This window comes from Myotis davidii, unplaced genomic scaffold, assembly GCF_000327345.1.
Source record: "Myotis davidii unplaced genomic scaffold, ASM32734v1 scaffold120, whole genome shotgun sequence".
NCBI classification, from domain to species: domain Eukaryota; kingdom Metazoa; phylum Chordata; class Mammalia; order Chiroptera; family Vespertilionidae; genus Myotis; species Myotis davidii.
The window spans coordinates 5,312,345-5,325,823 of record NW_006294778.1 but is presented as its reverse complement, the minus strand read 5'-3'; the positions used below and the strand labels follow the sequence as shown (position 1 = coordinate 5,325,823).

At 38.8% G+C, this 13,479-nt stretch overlaps 1 protein-coding gene across 3 annotated transcripts in view; it reads left to right on the top strand.

Moving 5' to 3' along the window:
- The window catches only part of PARPBP (PARP1 binding protein), a 49,766-nt gene extending 46,903 nt beyond the window's left edge, over positions 1–2,863 (top strand). For 2 of the 3 annotated variants that reach the window (XM_015567598.1, XM_015567597.1), the window contains one exon: positions 2,775–2,863. In XM_015567598.1, coding sequence (XP_015423084.1) covers positions 2,775–2,810 — 36 coding nt within the window. In that variant the 3' untranslated portion in view covers positions 2,811–2,863. The remainder of the gene's footprint in view (positions 1–2,774) is intronic. The other variant, XR_001514855.1, reaches the window with a different exon arrangement.
- Positions 2,864–13,479: the final 10,616 nt, after the last annotated feature.

Below are 13,479 nucleotides of genomic sequence, written 5' to 3'. Positions count from 1 at the left end.
GCTGCAGTTTGACACTCTGTTTGAGGCAGCTTTACTTTCACATTTAAATTCTTAATTTATCTAGAATAATGTGTATGACACAGGATATATAATTTTACTTTTTCTAAAAGTCCTTATACATTTCTTGAATAATTCATCCTGTTCCCACTAATCTGTAATGTCAGCTCTGCAGTACATCAAGCTTTAATGCACGAGTGGGTCTCTTTTAGAACTCTTTATTCCACTGCCAAATCTAGTCTTAATAGCCAAAACTTTAAAATAGTTTTTGATATCTGGTAGGGCAAGTTTCTAAGCCCCCTAGTCACCCATCAGTTTTTCTTCTACAGCAGTTCTTTGGCTATTGTGCATTTCTTTTCTATATAAATCTTCATATCAGTTTTTCAAGTTCTGTGAGAAACCTTGATGGGATTATGAAGGGAATTGCATTGTTTCTGAAATTGATTTTAGAGGGGAATTAACACCTTTAAGATAATTTTCTTATCCATGAACATAGCACTTTTCCATATTTATTTAGATCTTTATTAACCTTTGAATAAGATTTTTCTTGTTTTATTTGTAAAGGTTATATATCTTTTGAAATAATTCTGATTCTCTTTTTAAAATATTTATTGATTTCAGAGCGGAATGGTAAGGGAGAGGGAGATAGAAACTTCAATGATGAGAGAGAATCGTTGAGCAGCTGCCTCCTGCACACCCTCTACAGGGAATTGATCCCACAACCCAGGCCTGTGCCCTTGACTGTACTCTAGTCTGTGACTCTTCAGTCCACAGGCCGACACTCTGTCTACTGAGTCAAACAGGCTAGGGCAAATTCTAATTCTTTATAATTTAATTATAATTAAACTTTTTATTTTCAGTTATTATAAGTGGTATCTTGAAAAAGTTTACCCTTTTCTAACATAATTGCTGATTTGTACAAATGTAATTGATTTTTGTGTAGTGCTCTTTTTTTTATTAGTCTGTACAAGTTGGTTCTAATAAAATATTGACTACTTGTTACAATCAATTACCAATATTTTCATTGCAACAGTATTTTCCCCCACACATCAAAATTTGTAAGCAATATGTCTTTCTCAAATTTTCATTTATTGTTTTTTTCCCAACCCTCAAAACACAGACATAGGTTTTTGAATATCAATAAGCTATTTATGGAAGTCATAAGATACAGCTCTTAATAAACATTACACAGGCTACAATGGACAAACACCACTAACATTTATGGTAAAAGGTCTTGGTTTAAAAACCAAAATGGGGAAAACCTTATTGCCATTCTGCCAAACACGACATAACTAAAAAGGCTGCATTAAGGGTTGTGAATCCAATGTATATGTCATAAAATTAAAACTCCAGTTAAGCACCTGAACTACTCATTGAAGTAAAAAGTAAGATCAAGCTTCTTTAATGTATCAATGCTATTTTAGAAGCATCATCAGAACACAGATTTAATTATAAATTGGCCTGGACTGTAGCCTATAAAGAGAATTTTGCTTAGTACCAAAAGAGAATCTATCAGCAAACATCCTAGGAAAGCTGTGGGATCATGTTCTTTGTTATTCTTAAGAAAGTCACCAGGTTGGATATCTGTAATCTCCCAGGGGTTCTAGGAGCTCTACATACCAATTAATTAATTAAGAAATTGATAGCATTTAAGCAAAAAGAAGCAATAAGTAGACCAAAAGTAGACCTTATTCTCACATATATTAGATAAGTGGATTTTTAAAAATCACATGATAAATGTAAATCATAAAACCAATAAAACCAAATCATAAAACCATAAAATTGGTTGTATTGTAAAGGTACACCAATTTTATGTTACGTAAAAAACTAGACTGCAAACTGCATGCTTACCATAACATTTTACCTGGGAAAGCCTATGAGAGATTCCTTGTAAATATTTATGCCATGATACAAAACAAATAACGTGCGAACTGCAAGGTCCCTAAAATAGCAGTTAAAAAGCTTATATACAGAAAGATGTCACTGTCTGATCAAATGTGGCATTTCCTAGAGTTCATGGCACAGAACAGTAACCTCCACAGGCTCATCCTCCCTGGCCTTTTCCTTGTGTGACAGTCTGACTCCCTTATTCTGGTTCTCACTTTCCCACAGTCCAGTGTATCAGTTTTGTTAGCCTTTCTGACAACTAATTTTTGGCTTTGTTGTTCTTCACTATATAATTTTTCTATTTCACTAATTTTTGCTTTGTATTATTTCTTTAATTTTTTTGAGGTTTATTTTGCTCTTTTTCTAATTAAAATTGGAGAGACAGCTCATTAATATTTAGACTTTGAAAAATTAGCATTTAAGGCAACAGGTTTCTCTTTATGCATCATTTTTGCTAGTTCTCACAATTTTGATAGATAGAATAGTCACTGTTCTGAGTTTTATAATTTTCATTATTATTTTCTCTTTGACCCATCAATGACTTAATTTAATCTCTTATATTTTTTATTTTTAAAAGTTCTCATTGATTCTTTTTCAGATCTGTCTGGTCAATTACAGTTTTCTATTTTGTTTTCATTCAACACATTTTTAATCTTTCGTTTTAAATCTATAAGACATTTATTTATTTTTAAACATTTATTTTATATTTGTATTTGATTGTTCAGTATCTGCTGACTTTGCCCATCTGATTCTGCAGTTTGTTATTTCTGCTGATCTTAGCTCATGGTGTCTTCATCATGTGTTCAGTTCAGCGAATTTTTATTTTGTATGTATATTTAGTAAACTGTATCTAAAGGAATTTTTGAAGTTCCTGTGTTTGCTTCTGCCAGGCACTGGGAGCAAGACCACTCCAGGGCAACTTTTAATTAAAATTAGAGCTTGAGGCTTTTCAGGCCACAGTCAGTGCAAATACCAAAGTTGATGAGTATGCCTTTGTCATTAGGAATTCTCAGGACAATATATACCTTTTTCTCCACACTTAACCCCCTTCTTTCCAGAGCCATTCATTCCAACTTAGGCATGTTTCCTTCCACTTCCTGGATTTTTTTCTAGTTCCTTCCGGGGGGGGAGGGGGACACGTTTCCCAGCATTATGTGAGAGTTTCTGACCTGATCCCTCATTTCACATGCTTTACCTTTTGTCCCTGTACAAGTGGGTCATTAAAACCAGGCACTAGGTCACCAGGAATTCATAGAATCTCTCAGAGCACATGCTGGTTCTAACCCTTGTTAAACCCTGTGAAATATCCTATTTTCTCTTTTCTAGCCTCCAATGGTCTTCTTTATTTTACCACTGATTCAGCCGTACTCTCTATAAAGGATGTTTTCATCTAGCATTTTAAAGTGTTGTTTACCGAGAGGTGTTCTCTGTACAACTAGTCGGCCATGTTGCTGGGAATGGACATTTTAATTCATTCTTTAGGGAAATTTCTCTGTGTAAGCGAGTTTGAATCCATTTGCACAAAATATATCTGTAGTGCATGTTAAGTTATTTCCTGTAAAAATTATATAGGGCTATTTTTTAAGTTCTGAAATGGCAGGTTAATATTCTGAAAGAATTCTTCAGAGATGGGTATAATTAGCAGTTGATTCTCTTGGGGACTGTTTAAATCTTACTTGGCATATGTTTTCTGTGAATGTACTTATAAGACTTTGAAATTCTCTGACATTTTTGTTCTTTGGGCTTTTAAAAAACTTTTTAATGTTAGTTGTGCCCTGTTTTTTTCCCCCAGGGTTTCAACCTGTTTTGAAGGTGGTCTTTTAATCTACAAAAGCCCTTGTCAGTGGCGACTTTTTTTCTTAGCTGCTGGTCTGAAACTATAGTAAATATCAATAATTGTGTATTTTGTTTTAAATTTCTACTGGGTGAATTGTTTTGGCTGATCTTCACACAAAATCTGGACCAAATCCAAATCATTTTGACAGTTTAGAAAAGTTGGTTAATGTTTTCTTTTATATTGCTTAAATTGTCATAGACTCTGAATATTATGAGGTTTCCCCATAATCATTTAATTATGGAGATAGTTTCCAGTTTTTTTTAAATGATACTTTTTAAAAAATGTTGGTTACTCTGATGTGCAATGGAGCATAGATTTATTTTTCATTGATGCTGAAAATTGTGTCCCCAAGTGATAGAAAGGAACTTTGAAGAAGAAAAACTATTGCCAGATGGGCTTGGGTGGTTCAGAAAACCTTGGAAAGGCAAAAGGTTTATATGAAATGTGACTTCCATTTTCTGAAGACCTACTACTAACATCTTATATTTGTAAATAACTTGATTGAAATTATCTTTCCTCCAATGAACATATCTTTGACCATGTGACAACATATCTTTGGCCAAATAAATTTATGCAAATCAAATACTATTGGTCATTGTTTTCCTGAGAACCCTGAATTTTAACCCATTGTCCACCATAAGCATCTGTAGACACAAGCAGTGGACCTTCCCCCCATGCCACTTGCATCTATTAAAAAATGTTTCCCTAAGTGGCAGCCCTGACCAACTTTAAAATCATTTTTCACGAGACTTTTCAGCTGAAAATATTCAAGAACACCCAAATTTTGAGTAATATATTTATTTTTATAATATTCATTGCAAATTGATTTTTTAAATTAAATTCAAAATATTGTGGCATGTGGGGATGGTTTCCGTTTTGGATGCATGGCAGGTTGCCGGGCTGACTGGCAGACCCTGAACAATGGATGAATGGTTACTCTGACACATGTTTCTGTGAAAGAGAAGCTAAGGGGTTAGTTGGCATAAGGAGCCAAAAAGGCCCAGATTGCCTGCCTCCTTAAGTTTTTATTGTAACAACAGCTTGAACTAAACTGAACCTCTAGATACAATCTTCACAGTAAGCATCCTTGAGAAAGCACATGCATCCTTTAAGGAAGACTAAACATAAAGATTCTAGTAAGTTTCCTTTTCCAAATTACTTTGTGCTTGTTTATTTTGTAGCAACTTATTACAGCACATGGTTTTCGATTTCAGCATTTATGGCATGAATAGAATTTGATGATACACACACACACACACACACAAAAGATTCTAGTAAAACCCCCGGGGGTTCAGACTTGTTCGGAAAAGTCAAGGTAGGGGCTGCTGCCTTTGGCAAGCTCACCCCAGAAGCCCCCGGCCTTTCAGAGAATCCTCCTTACAGACATTCCAACCAAGTCCTGTGCTTGCCCGCAGCAGTTAACTGGATAAATGGCTAATTTTATGAGCCTAAGAACCGAGATATGAGAAATTTTAGAATTCCTTCCCAAATGTATGCAGCAAATAATCTATATACCTTCACCTAGATTCTACCTTTCATATTTTTCTACTCTTGTTTTTATTATTTATCATTCTATCTCTTACTCATCATATTCTTTTAATGCATTTCAAAGTATATTACATATATCAGAATACTTTCCACTAAATACTTTAACATGTATAAAATTAACCAGAATTTAACATATTTATAGTTTTTTCTTTTAAGGTAAAAGTTACAAAAAAATAAAATGTACAAATCATAAATGTACATGTGCAGAGTTTTGACAAATGTCTACCCCGGTGATTCCTTTCAAGGTAAGACATTGCCATCACCCCAGAAAGTTACCTTTTGCTTCTTCATAGTTAGTTGCCCTCACTCCCCGAAGAAGTCATAGGAAATCTAACATTTCTTTATCTATTAAAGAAATTAAATCTGTAAGTTAAAACTTTTTGTCATAAAGAAAACTTCGGGCCCAAATGGCCGCATTGGTAATTTCCAAGTAGTAATACTAATCCTACAAAAACTTCGAAAATTGAAAAAAGAGGAAACAGTTTCTGTAGTAGCTTTGTAATGTAACCGGTTGCCTAGGCCGAATTACATTTTCCAAAATTTCCTTCTCTTTATCTGTACATTTCTCTCTCACTCCTGGGGTAGGTGTGTGGGTATAGTTCTCTGATAAAGGGAATTAGCTGTCCCTTCAGATATGAGTTTGTCTGCTCTCATTGGTTTCAACTTGTGCTTGTCCTTGCCCTTCCCTACTTTACATCCGTCTTTCCTTCCCAACTCCCTGCCTTGTGGACTCCAGCATCAGATGGGACAATCTTAGGGACACTGATTACTTGGCTTACACAGTTGCCTGTGATCAAATCCCATGACAAATAGTGTATGTATCTGTTTGTATGTGTGTATATGTGAGTGGTTCTGCTTTTCTGATAGCATTTTTAAAAATATATTTTTTATTGATTAAAAAAAATTTTTTTTTTAAAGAGAGAGAAACATTGATGTGAATGAAACACTGATTGGCTGCATCTCACATGCCCCCTACTTGGGAGGGAGCCCCCAACCCAGGCCCATGTGCCCTGACCAGGAATTAAACCAGCAACTTTTTGGTGCATGGGATAACGCCCAATCAACTGAGCCACACGGGCCAGGGCTCTACCCCGTGGACTCCCTGCTGACCCCAGAAGCACAAGCTATAACATGAAGGGTGTGTGTGTGTGTGTTACGCAGCATTATTGTAGCAGTAGATAACTGATACAAATGTCCTACATGCCTGTACCACCCTCTTCACACTTCAGCCTTTCTGTTCCTGCAATATGCGGAGGTTATTTTGGGCTCCAGATCTTTGCCTTGTTCCCTCTGTCAGGAGGAGCATCTTCCTGTTACTTGTATGGAGCACAAATGTCATGATTCTGACTATGCTTTTTTGATCCCACTGCCTAAAGAGCCCCTTTCCCAGTCGTCCGCTATTCCATTTCACTCTTAATTTTCTTCACTGTGCTTTTTCTAAAATTTTTTATTTGCATACATTTATTGTCCATCTTCCCCAACATCCATAACAGTAGGGACTTTGTTTCCCTTTTTATCTCCGGCATCAAGAACAGAGTCTGGCACATAGTAGACTTTCAATACATAAGAGAAAATGTATGGATAATTTCTTGTTAATCAAGAAGACAGCATAAGGTATAAGTTCCAGAATATGATATAGAGCATTATATTAATTTCCCAGGGCTGCTGTAACAGATTACTATAAACTCAATTGCATGAAATAACAGAAATGTATTACTTACACTTCTGGAGGCCAGAAGCCTGAAATCCAGCCATAGACAGGCCACATGTCCTTCAGAGTCCCAGGGGAGAATTCTTCCTGGCCTCTTCAGCTTTGGTTGCTGTTAGCTATGCGGTTTCTCTCTCTCTCTCTCTCTCTCTCTCCTTTCTCTTCACATAGTCTTTCCTCTGTGTGTGTCCCTTATATTTCTGTGCCACCAGGATAACATAGAATACCCTCTTCATCTCAAGATCTGCCATTTACTCACATCTAGAAATAAGGTATCAGTCACAGGTTACAGAGATTTGATGTGGATACTTGCGGGAGGGCGGGAGCGGGGGGTGCTATTTTTTGGCCTGGAGCAAGCATAGATATCATCAGCTCTAGCATGTGGGAGGCAGGATAGCATAATTTAGGAGCCTGTGCTGTGGAGCCCATGTCTGGGTTTGAATTGCTGTTTTGCCACTTATGGTGTGCACATGGCCATGTTATTTAACTCTGTACTACTTTTCTCTCCTACAAAATGCAGATAACAATAGTAGCCATTTCAAAAGGTTGTTGTAAGAATGGATATGTACGCCCTCAGTAGTTCCTACGACATAGGACATAGTAAGTGTTCAATAAATATCATTACACTTATCTAGCGACACTGACTGAGCATTCCTATGTGCCAGGTTTTGTCCTAAGTACATTTCCTGCCTTAGCTGGTTTCATCCTCACAAAAACCCTGTGATAGAGACTAAGCCACTTGTTGAAGGTCATACAGCTAACAATGCTAGAGGTGAGGTTCAAACCAACCCAGACATGCCATCTCAGGAGTCTGTGCTCTCAACCACTTCATATACAGCCTCTCTGGGTATTGCTGTTATTGTTTTAAAATAATTTCTGTGAGATTTCCGTTGGCATTTCCTGAAAAAAACTACAGGTTTCTGGGTCACATGTCGACCACATAGCACAAACCGTGAATCTTTATAGCTTTGATTTAATTTGACCTCCTTTTGATAATAGTTGATTAGTCAAGACCTTTTTGTGAAACCTTTTTTACTGGGATAGATTGTGGAGACACCCACCCCCTCTTTACAGACTTAAGTATGTGGAATCAATTAGTTAGCCTCTTCTTGTTTCTCATCTTGCTCAATGCAGAATATACTTGACTATGTCCGTTGGAAACATCTGCTTATCAATTGTTGTTCTGGCAGGTACCCATGAGATCAGCTTTTGCCAAGTTGTGTATATTATATAATTGAATAACTGAATTTTTTAAAAATATATTTTATTGATTGTTTTACAGAGAGGAAGGGAGAGAGAGAAACATCGATGAGAGAGAAACATCGATTCAGCTGCCTCCTGCACACTCCCTACTGGGGATGTGCCCACAACCAAGGTACATGCCCTTGACCGGAATTGAACCCTTCAGTCTGCAGACCAACAGTCTATCCACTGAGCCAAACCAGTTAGGGCATAACTGAATTTTTTAAAAAAGTCCTTTGTAAGATTGAGAAGTACCTGCTTCTAATTGTTAGAATGTAAGCTAATTGAGAGCTGGGGATTTTGCCTGTTATGTTCCTAATCGCCTCCCACTTTCCCCAACCCCCAAGTCTCTTTTTAATATAGTATCCAGAGTAGACCTTCCAAAATGAAAGTCAGATCATTTCCCTTGTTGATTCAGATGATCTGAATGTTTCCAGTTATTCCTAGAACCCACTTCAGGTCCTTAGTGAGAGTGGTTCCCAAGGCTCTCCTTGACTTTCTGACCTCTTCAGTGCTCCTGAACTTGTCTCTCAGCTCCAGTCACATTGGCCTATTTGCTGTTCCTTGAACTTGCTGTTTCCTTGCCTAGAACTCTCTTTCCTCAGAGACCTTCGGGCTTGCTCCAAGGCTTGTCTCAAATGTCATCTTTTCAGTAAGGTCTTCCCTAGCCAGCCCTTTCCCTGTACACCCTGCCCCTCTTCCCTGCTTTCTTTTTTTCTCCATAGAACTTAGGACCACTGGGCACACTATATATCTTACTTATTTCTTTGTTGACTGGCTGTCTCTATCTACCAAACTATAGACTCCGTGAGGACTGGGATTTTATCAGTCTGTTCAATACTGTATCCCTAGTGCTTTATATAGTGTTTGGCACAGAGAGAGCACTCAGTAAATGTATATTTAGTAGCTGAAGGAATGTTCTGCACTATGACAGTCCAGTTAGCATCCAGCACTCCTTGGGCTGGGATAGGGTCGGCCTATCACTCTTTTGGAGATATTGTTTCTATGGATTTATTTGTATTCTGAATGTTTGATTTTATAATCTTAACTTTTAATAGTGTGTCCTTGAAATGCCATTAGTTCTCTCTATAGTTAAAGATGGCTAAACTCTGTCCTACTTCCCCCCCACCCCCCCACCCCCCAACTACAACATGGTAAAATGGAATTCCCGGGCAAACAACCTATTAACCATCTTTCCTGGATTTCTTTTAGTTGTGTATATTTTTTTTGGACAGCAGAAGTGGGGGAAAGGACTACTTTAATGGAAAATCTTAAGTTAGGATTCCCCATTTGTTACTTCAAACTCCAAGAAATTCTGAACTGAAAATTTAATAGAAACCAAATGAGGCTACATAGCATAAGATGAGGATAGGATAATATAGCGTAGTTGCACTGGTAACAGTTTAAATGCTCAGCTGCCACATCCAGCTAGTAGCTAGCATGTTGGACAGTCAGAACATTTTCATCATTGCAGAAAATCCTACTGGTTAGCATTGCCCTTAGACAGTGGGGACTGTGAAGGTCATCTAGAAAATGAGATATAATTATTTTATATTTTGTCACCTGAGCAGGGGAAATGTAAGTATTGTGTCTTGTAACTCTCTTAAACCTTTAGTCATTCAACAAATATTCATTGTGCATCTAATATATGCCATCACTGTGCTAGGCACTGGGATTTGGTAGTAGACAAGGTAGCCTCAGGCCCTTCTATATGAAGTTTATATTCTAAGTAGAGGCCCAGTGCACAGATTCGTGCACCATTGGGGTCCCTCAGCCTGGCCTGTGTCCTCTCGCAATCTGGGACGCCTCTGGGGATATCTGACTGCCAGTTTCGGCCCCATGCCCTCAGGCCAGGCTGGGGAAGAGCCTGAGCCCTGGCCAGCTGCCGGGGGCTGCTCCGCTCATCCCAGCCCCACTGTGTCTGCCTCTGCCACTGCTCAGTAGTGCTGCTGTGGAGGCGGGAGAGGCTTGCGCTGCCGCAGTTGTGCTGACCAGCTGTGAGCTCACTGTCTGGCGCCCATCAGTCAGCTGAGCAGCACTCCTGCTGTGGGAGCACACTGACTACCAGGGGCAGCTCCTGCATTGAGCGCCTGCCCCCTGATGGTCAGTGCACTTCATAGTGACTGGTCAAATGGTCGACTGGTTGCTTAGGGTTTTATGTATATAGATGGGAGAGATAGTCATTAAATAGACAATGATATCCATAACTATAATTTGCATGTTGCAGGGTTAATAGTAGCTGTTTATTTATTCTTATTTATTTTATAAAATAACTCTTTAAAAAATATTTCTATTGATTTCAGAGAGGAAGGGAGAGGGGGAGAGAGATAGAAACATCAGTGATGAGAGAGAATCTTTGATTGGCTATCTCCTGCATACTCCCTACTGGGGATGGAGCCTGCAACCCTGGCATGTGCAGAATTGAACCTGGGACCCTTCAGTCCATAGGCCAATGCTCTATCCACTGAGCCAAACCAGCTAGGGCTACAGTAGCTATTTAAATGACTATTGATGAACTACTGTGATTGTCCCATGAGCTCCTTAGATCCTGACAAATTGGAGGCACAAATAGCTACCTAGTAATTTATAGTTCAGGTCTACGGACAGCATCAACAGTTACATTGCAGTCAATACATTTAGTAATTATTCAGGCTGTTTTCTGTATTTTTCTTATTTCTGACATAGAGCCAAAATTATATCAGTTGCCCTGTGGTTTAAAGCCACAGTTATTCTGGGAGTACACATTTGCCATTATTGAACAGTAGCTGATCCAAAAGAATTCCAGCCAAGGTCTTGCCAGTATGGAAAGAAACGATGTGTCCTGGCTGTTGCCAAAAGTATATTTTTTCTTGTTGATGGCAGTCACTGTGTCTCTGAAGCTCTTCATATGTTGTGAGATGTGCATATATGAATCTTCCCTAGGGAGCAGAGGTCTCGCTGTCTAACTCATTCAAACAGTACTTACCTCTGCATCATTTGCAGTTATGTAGTTGCCTACCTAATAAATGTTTTTGCTGCTATTGCCAATTACATTCTATAAAAAGTTCTAGAAGATAAGCCATGAAGATTGGCACTTAACCATTGCTTAGTATTTTAATTTCATTTTCCCCTTTAAATCATCAAATCTTACTTATGCTGTTAAGCCCTAGCAACTTTTTACTTTAATACAGAAGCAGATATGAAGTGTAATTTCCACTTCTGAGAATGTTTTTTCTTTTTCTTTTTGCAACTTCATTTCGACTTCTCTAAGGTGACATATTATTGGACACTGACACTATGGAAGCACATGATAATCAGATAATCAGAGGGATTATTGTATTGGTTAATAATTAGCTGAGTAATAGAAATTCACACTAGAGGCACTTAAATAAATGGGAGGATTTAGTTTCTCTATGCAAAGAGAGTCTGGGAATAATCAGATCAGGGCCAGTGTGGTAGCTCCACAGTGTCATTATAAACTGGGTTCTTTCTTTCTTCTTGGCCAAGCTTAGTACTAGATTTCATCCCCAAGGTCACCACGATAGTTGTTGCAACTCCAGTCATCACATCTTTATTTTTGGCTGGAAGGAGGTGGAGGGGAGAAAGGCAAAGTGTCACATGTCAGTTAAAAGCCTCAAAAGGTATGTCTGTTGCCCTAGCCAGTTTGGCTCAGTCTGTGGACTGAAGGGTCCCAGATTCGATTCCATTCAAGAGCACATGCCCAGGTTGCAGGTTCGATCCCCAGTGTGGGGCATGCAGGAGGCAGCCGATTAATGATTCTCTCTCTCTCCCTCTCCCTTCTTTTCTGAAATCAATAAAAATATTTTTAAAAGGGTATGTCTATTTACTCTCACACAATCACTCTTTATTACAAGAGAATTAGGAAGTAATTTTTAGTTAGTTTAAGTTGGCACCCAAATAGTATTGAAATTCTATTAGTAAGGAAAAAGGATTATGGATAGCGTGTTGGAAACTTAAAGTCTTGCCCACTGCCTAGCAACTATTATTATTGGTGAACAGTGGGCAAGTGGAAGAACTGCTGTTTGAAGAGTGTGAAACTGCTGCTGAGCCAGCTTTCATAATGTGGCTATATGGAAAGCTAAGAAAATACACTTACTATTTTTATAATGGAAAAACTGGTTAATATAATGAAGTATTTTTGGTAAATTTTGTTTGACTATTGCTAGTAATTTCTGTTGTTGTTGTTAATCTGCACCTGAGGCTATTTTTTCCATTGATTTTTTTTTGTTTAGAGAGTGGAAGGGAGGAAGGGAGAGGGAGAGAGAGAGAAACATCAATGATGAGAGAGAATCCTGATTGGTTGCTTCCTGCATGCCCTACCCTGGGGATTGAGCATGCAAGCCAGACATGTGCCCTGATTGGGAATTGTACAGTGACCTCCTGATTCATGTTAGGTTGACATTCAACTACTGAGCCACTGGTCCGGGCCCAAAATATGTATCTTTAACCATGTAAATCCAAATTGAGAAATCCTTTCTAAGGAAATAATCAGAGAAAATGCCAAGATACATACACAATATTTTTTTTTAATTGGCACTTTTTTCTTTTCCTTTTTTAAAATATATTTTTATTGATTTCAGAGAAGAAGGGAGAAGGGGAGAGAGAGAGACATCAATGATGAGAGAGATTCATTGATTCGCTGCCTCCTGCACACCCTACACTGAGGATTGAGCCCTCAATCTGGGCATGTGCCCTTGACTGGAATAAACCCAGGACCCTTCATCTGCAGGTCGATGCTCTACCCACTGAGCCAAACCAGTTCAGACAGCACAATTTTTGTTGTTGTTGTTTGTTTTTTGAATTAGAAACTGTTAAATGACCATAAATACAGAATTGGCTAAACAAGTTATGGTACAGCCATACTATGTGGGCACTAAGAATGATGATATATATATATACTAGAGGCACATTTATATATATATATTTGTGCACTCGGGGGGAAAGGGGGGTCCCTCAGCCCGGCCTGTTCCCTCTCGCAGTCTGGGACCCCTTGGGAGATAACGACCTGCTGGCTTAGGCCTGCTCCCGGGTGGCAGAGGGCAGGCCCAATTCCTAGGTGCAGCCCCTGGTTGGACTCAGAGCAGGGCCGATTGGAGAGTTGGGGCACCACCCCTTCATGCACAGAGCAGGGTGCATTGGGAGCTTGTGATGCCACCCTCAGTCACGCTCAGGGTAGGGCCGATTGGGGGGTTGGGGCACCGCCCCCTGTCACATTCAAGGCAGAGCAGATGGGGAGAGTGCAGCGCCACCCCCTCTCACG